The sequence below is a fragment of the Hibiscus syriacus genome, unplaced genomic scaffold (assembly GCF_006381635.1).
Source record: "Hibiscus syriacus cultivar Baekdansim isolate YM2019G1 unplaced genomic scaffold, ASM638163v2 tig00112293_pilon, whole genome shotgun sequence".
Lineage (NCBI taxonomy): Eukaryota > Viridiplantae > Streptophyta > Magnoliopsida > Malvales > Malvaceae > Hibiscus > Hibiscus syriacus.
Genome location: NW_024063296.1, coordinates 3,009,704 through 3,016,995, shown reverse-complemented (window position 1 = coordinate 3,016,995; position 7,292 = coordinate 3,009,704). Strand labels below are relative to the sequence as shown.

At 33.2% G+C, this 7,292-nt stretch overlaps 1 protein-coding gene across 1 annotated transcript; it reads left to right on the top strand.

The window, feature by feature from the left end:
- The first annotated feature begins 1,130 nt into the window (after positions 1-1,130).
- LOC120177615 (small nuclear ribonucleoprotein E-like) lies at positions 1,131-2,316 on the top strand. Its single transcript, XM_039183702.1, has 6 exons — positions 1,131-1,249; positions 1,346-1,372; positions 1,463-1,525; positions 1,894-1,972; positions 2,055-2,100; positions 2,185-2,316. Exons 1-6 carry the CDS (start codon positions 1,208-1,210, stop codon positions 2,192-2,194), a joined length of 267 nt encoding a protein of 88 aa, XP_039039633.1. The 5' UTR covers positions 1,131-1,207; the 3' UTR covers positions 2,195-2,316.
- Positions 2,317-7,292: the final 4,976 nt, after the last annotated feature.

Genomic DNA, 7,292 nt, shown 5'->3' with positions numbered 1-7,292 from the left:
GAGTTTAGGGTGTTACATTATGTGACGCGAGGCTTGCAAGCTTAGTGTTTAAAATGTGTTTCCGTTTGCAGATTTTAGGTTTTCTGAAGTGCAAGGGGACAACGATATCATCAGAGAAGTCTCAGTAGAGTACCAGAGTATAATGATTACGGATTAGTGGGCATGTAAAGGTCATTATTTGAAATGAGTTGACTTGTAATATTTTATTTATTATTTTATTTATCAATCTTTTAAATTAGGGCCCACTTTTGTAAATGGTTATGGTTTCATACCTTGTGCAAATATTTTAAAAGTGAGTGTGATATTTAAAAAAAATGTTAATCACTTTGGTGATTCCATATAACACTCAAATCCATGTGATTTGAGTGTTACAGGTAGTGCATAATAGTTCATAGATTGGGACATACCATATACTTATACCTCAAACTATTAACATCAACTTATATTTTTTTTTATGTATTTTCTCCTTCATTTCATGCAACGTGATATTTTTTTCAAATATCATATTTAGATGCCTTTATGATTGAAATACAAATCCGATTTTAATATTCAGAATTTGTCTATTGTAATGGACAATCATAAAAAAATTTGTTACTTATTTTCTCTGCATATTAAAAACATAGATTTTTAGAATCAAAATACATATATCATTTAACAATAAATACATTTTGAGAATATATTAAAAATATTTTAAGTTGTCAAGTCACACTATACAACTGAACCTTTTGAAACAAATATATATCAAACTTTCATTCTAGTTCATATGAAATATCATACATTTCACATAAATATAGTTTTAGATAGTTCTTTGAAATAATCAATATAACACTTATACGAGAGATTCTTCCAACATCTAAACTTGTTAAAAAAGAATATTCTATAATTAGGATATCAATTTGTAATTTTTAATAGTTAAATAATTTTATTAAAATAATATATTATAATTGAGATATCATTTACATGCCTTATCCAAGTTAAAAAATAAGAGGGACAAATATTAATAAAAAAGGAAAATCAAAGGCGTAGGACTCGGCTCAGGTGAATTTTATCCCCCTTTAAAGTGAGCTCGTCTCATTGAGTCTAGGGTTTTAACAGCTCATTGCATCAACTCAAATATTTTCGATTAACAACTCATTGAATCAACTCAAATATTTTCGACACATAGGAAAAAGGCATTGGAGTCTCTCTCTCTTGTTTTTTGATAGCCATGGCGAGCACCAAAGTCCAGAGAATTATGACTCAGCCCATTGTTCGTACATCTTTCATTATTTCCTTTATTTTTCAGAATCTCTCTTTATTTACTTTTTTCTTTCTTTTTTTTTTATTTCTTTTCGACCGGCAACAGAACTTGATCTTCAGGTTTCTCCAAAGTGTAAGTATCTATTTTCTTCGTTCTCTTTTCTGGTTTTTTCACTAATTGTTCGACTGTTTATCTATCTTACTCGATTTTGGAAATATTCAGAAAGCTCGCATTCAGATTTGGCTTTTTGAGCAGAAAGATTTGAGGCTAGAAGGCAGAATCATTGTAAGTTTTATGCGTAATCTTCTTTGAGTAAACATTTTAAAACTACTTGTTGTGATAAAGATTTTACTTTTAATTTAATTTCGTTAGGTTTTTTAGTTTCCCAAAATCAGGTTTGTGAAAAAGGGTGACTTGGAATCCCTACTTTAATCTTTGATCTGAGTGTATCAAGCCCTATGCGTAGGCTTCAGGTTAAACAAAAGTCTTGAACTTCATGTATACATAAATAATGGTGTGTATTGGAATGACCCTCAAATTTGGTAGAATTTTTTTTTGACAGAAAAAGAACTAAAACTCTCATATGTTTTGTGATATAACTTATTGATGATCTTATATTCAGCTTCTTATTTACCCTATCTTGCATTTTGTAGGGTTTTGATGAGTACATGAATTTGGTGCTCGATGATGCTGAAGAAGTTAACATCAAGAAGAAGAGCAGAAAGACAATAGGTGGATTGTCTTAACGCTTATAGTCTTATTGTTCCTGCCTTATTGTATGCATATTTTCTTATTCGTTTGTTTATATTTCCAGGAAGGATTCTTCTTAAAGGGGACAACATTACTCTTATGATGAATAGGTAAGTGAATTTAAATTAACTTGCTTGCTCTATTTCTTTGACTCTATGATTTTGATTATTTTGTTTTATTTTTTAATTATACAGTGAAAAGTGATTGTTATCCCAGCAGTTATTTGGAATGGCAATGCAAATCTTCTCGGTATCATATAGGTCGTGCCGCTATGACTCTATTGTGCTATCTCTAAAGAATATTTTCACTTTTCATCGATAACAAGTCGCCTTGTGATTATTGTATCTCAGACAGGCATTGATGATTGCTTAGTTTATCTAATAATTCACATGTATGATTCTGCCCTTTGACCTGCATTGATTATTTGTAGCCTGTGTTATTGTTATTTTGATGAGTCATGCAAGGGTGCTGTCCCGTTTTGATTTTCGTTTATTTCTTGCTTGTCGAGACATTTATTGCCCGGCGAAAAAGACAAATAGTACACGTAAGTGTAGTTGTCTCGAAAAAGTAAGTGTTTTTATTCCTTAAATTAAATAAAACACCATTTTGAGGAGTCGCCACCAATCATTTAATGGGGTGCGTTTGGTCACCAAAATGTTATGATATTTTAATAAAATTCTTGAGAATAATATTAAAATAACACAACAGGGGTCTACTTTCCAGAGAATGAGTTCGGGAGTCGGTTACGTATGGGGAAGGATCCCATAACACCCAAAATCAGTACCTTGTTTATTAATTAATATCTTTGCAATAAATTAACAAATTTGTATTTAATTTAATTACTAAATTATACAAATAAAATTATTTATAATTACTACTGCAAATACCTAATATGTTAATTATTATAAGTTTAAATAATCCTATAACTATTTAAAATATTAAAGTTTATGGGATAGATTTTTAAATAATAAAATTAATAATTCTAATTCGAAATATTATGAAATATAGGTACTATTAGTGTAGTTTAACCATAAATAATAATACAGGATCAAAATATAAGTAATTAAAATCTAAGGGACTAAATAGGTTATTTTACCCTAAATACTTATATATATATATATATATATATGATTAATGACTAAAATAAACACAAATAAAATTGGAGAACCAAATTTGGATATACAAAAACATGCTTTCAGTGACTAAATTGAATAAATACAAAGTTACATGTACCTCGAGTATAATTTACCTGTACTTCAATTTACACACAGACCCCTCCCCAAAACGACGTCGTTTGGGCAAGGGTATAAATAGGCTCTAACCGGCCTAAAGAGGCCTAAAGCCTCTCATTTTCCTCTTTGCTTCCCTCTAAGTTTCCCATGCCGGAGGGAAACCATCCACCGACTGGCCATCCACCCTAGGGGCAGTGAGTTGTGCGGTTGATAGACTGGGTGCTTTAAATGCACCCAAATCTCTTGGATCTAGTGATGATGTGGAAGCTACATGGCTGCTGTTAACTGGAGCGTTCGGAGGTGACGACGATGGGTGCATAATCACACTATGGCAGCGGCCGAAATAGTCCTAGGGTTGTAATGAAAACCCTAGGGTTTCTGAAAACTCCATCTGGGCCGTTGGATCTCTCTAGATCCAACGGTTGTGATATGTGACGGCTGAAGCTGAAATGTGTGAAACCCTAACTGCATTTGGGCTTCTTGGGCCTGTTTGGCTGCTCGGGTCGAATCTGGGTCTGAACCGGGTTTGAATATGCTGGAATTGGCCATTCGGGTCAAGTGGTATGGATCGGGTTGAACTTGTAAAAATGGGCTTTGGTTGTAATTGGGCCTCAGGTCAGATCTGTTTTGCATTTGGGCTTGTAACAAAATTATAATTATTAATTATAATAATATAATAATAATAATAATAATATAACTAAAACAAAACAAAACTTTGGACGAAAAAGAATGTCGACAGCTGGCCCACTTCACTTATTTTTGTGTTAACAAGAATAAAGCAAAGATCAAAAGTTTTCGCCCAATTGGCTTTTGATAAAAAATTGTTTCACTACTCTTCTGTGGAAATTGAACTTTTGACATGTTCCTGCTTCACTACTCTTTTGTGAAGGCTGGATTTGCTTGATTAGAATCTGTTTCACTACTCTTCCGAGAAAATCAGATTCGAGATTAATTCTCTTCCGTGGAGATCGAACTTTTGGTCTTTTCCTACTTCACTACTCTTTTGTGAAGGCTGGATTTGCTTGAGAAGAATCTGTTTCACTACTCTTCCGTGAAGATCAGATTCGAGGTTAATTTGCTTCCACTACTCTTTCGTGGAGACTAGGCTCAAAAAATCTTTGGATATCCATCTTTTTAGGGATTTTGAGTTAATTACTCATATCTTGTAATTTCAATATCTTTAACCTTCAGCTTCCTTTTGAGAAACCTTAGAGTATGATGTTATATTTTCTATCATGCATTTATGAATGTCATGATCATATTTATGCCTAAATCGTGTGCAATGACAAACTTTAGGGTATTTTCTTTCTCGAATGAGGACCCTCTCTTATTTTCCATTATTGACTCAGTCTCATTATGGTTGCAGCAAACATAACCGTTTTATCTTAGCTGAAACCTTGATCCTTTTTGGTCGAACCCGAACCTGTTTTCGTTCTTCTTGAATTCCACCAGTATTAATGACAAACCACTCAATCAGTGACAAAAATTTTGGATCGTCTTCAAATGTTTGAAACTTTCCATGTACTTCAATGCTTTATGTATCATATCATGATATGTTAAAATCATTGTTAACCTCAGAATATCTACATTCTTCAAAAACGTTTTATACAATAATACACCATGATTTCATGTACTTCAAGTTAAACTACATGTTTTAAATTTTCAAAGCAAGATGCTTGCAAAAATAAATAACAAGAACATGTCTCTTTTTATTCATATGAAGAGTTTTTAAGTAAATACATGGCAAACTTTACTAAAAAAGAGTATGAATCTTCAAATAACAATAGCACAAATGCTTTTGAACTAGCAAGCTGCAAAGTGATTTAAGTGTAGCTTCTGTCGAAAGGATCTCAAGATTGTGATCAAGGTGTGGAGTTTCTTCTTATACCACAAAATTTCCAGTACTGAAACTTATCATCAATCATAAGGATGAACAACACTTGATGTAGTTACCCCATGATCAAGGAAACATGAACCCTGAATTACCCCAAGATATCCTTTTTAGATATTTAATCCTTCTTTTCTTTCATGCAAAATACCTTTTGACCGCGTCAGAATTTACTGGGTAAGGTAATTTAGGTCCATCTATTTCAGCAAGGACTATAGATCCTCCAGAAAAGCCTTTTTTACAATATAAGGTCATTCCCAATTTGGCATCCATTTCTCTCAGAAGTCCTTTTGAAAAGGAAAAATCCTTCTGAGTACGAGATCTCCCTCGTAAAATTCTCAGAGGTGAACTTTTTCATCATGTACTCGTATCATCCTTTTTTGGTACATCTGACCATGACAAATAGCCTTCATTCTCTTTTCTTCAATCAAATTCAACTGGTTTGTATCCAATCTGCCTCCTTTAACTTTACTTTTGATAAAACTCGTAGTGAAGGAATTTCTACCTCAATAGGTAGGACTGCTTTCATCCCATAAGCTAACAAAAACGGAGTTGCCCCATTCGATGTTCATACTGAAGTTTGATAAGCTAACAGAGCAAATGGTTGTTTCTCATGCCAATCCTTATAAGTTTCAGTCATCTTCTCTATAAGCTTCTTGACATTCTTATTAGCTGCCTCAACAGCTCCATTCATCTTTGGGCGATAAGTGGTGGAATTATGATGCTTTATCTGAAACTGTTCACAGATTGATTTTATCTTTTTGTTGTTTAAATTTAAAGCATTATCAGTAATAATTCTTTCTAGCATACCATATCGACAAATGATTTCTTTTTTCAAGAATTTACAGATTGTGGACTGAGTGATGTTTGTATAAGAAGTTGCTTCTACCCATTTGGTAAAATAGTTTATTGCTACAAAAATAAAACGATGACCATTTGAAGCTTTGGGAAAATTTATCCAATAACATCTATGCCCCACATTGAGAATGGCCAAGGAGCTATCATCACATGCAATGGATGAGGAGGAATGTGCATCCTGTCTCCATAAATCTAACACTTGTGACATTTTCGGGCATAATTGATATAGTCAGTTTCCATAGTTGACCAATAGTATCCAAATCTCATAATTTGTCTAGCCATCATATGCCTATTAGCATGAGTTCCACATACCTCTTCATGAACTTCTTTGAGAATTGTTTTGCCTTCTTTGGTATCTACACACCTCAATAGGACTTGATCTAGGCCCTTTTTGTACAAGATTTTACCATCGAGGACATATCCTGATGTCATTCTTTTGATAGTTCTTTTATCATTGTCCGTTTCTTATTCAAGATAACTCTGATATCTGATGTATTGCAAAATATCATATTACCAGGGTTTCACTTCTTCTTCTTCTTTAATATTAAAACAATGAGTTGGATATTCATAGGCCTGCATTTCAATGGGCATCATGCTTGAATACTCATCTACCTTAAATGCGACTACCAAAGTTGCCAAGGAATCTGCCATTTGGTTTTCTTCTCAGGGGAGATAATTGAAAATTACCTCTTCAAATTCCTTGATGAGTTCCATAACTAATTTATGGCATTCTACAAGCTTGAAATCTTTTGTCTCCCATTCTCCTCTAATTTGGTAAATTACTAGAGCCGAATCCTCATATACCTTTAGCAATTTTACTTTACGTTAATGTCAGCTCTAAGACCCAAAATACATGCCTCATACTCAGCCATATTGCTGGTAAACGGATAATGTTCTCCATTTGGGAGACCAAGATTGCCCCAATTCCATGTCCCAAAGCATTTGAAGCACCATCAAATGTCAACCTCAATATTCAATGGTGGATATAATTGATTCTTCCATTAAGATTGCCATTAAATCTTCATCTGGAAAATCAAAATTTATCGGCTCATATTCTTGAGATGTTTTACTTGTAATAAATTCATCTATTGCACTCCCTTTTACTGCTTTTTGACTGACATATTGGATGTTGAATTCTGACAACAGAATTTGCCAACGAGCTAACCTTCCAGATAATGTGGGTACAATCATTAGATACTTCAAAGGATCAAATCTAGATATAAGCTATGTGGTGTGATATAACATGTACTGCCTAAGCCTTCTTGTAACCCATACCAAAGCACAACACATTTTTTCAATTGGAGAGTATCTAGTTTTACATTCA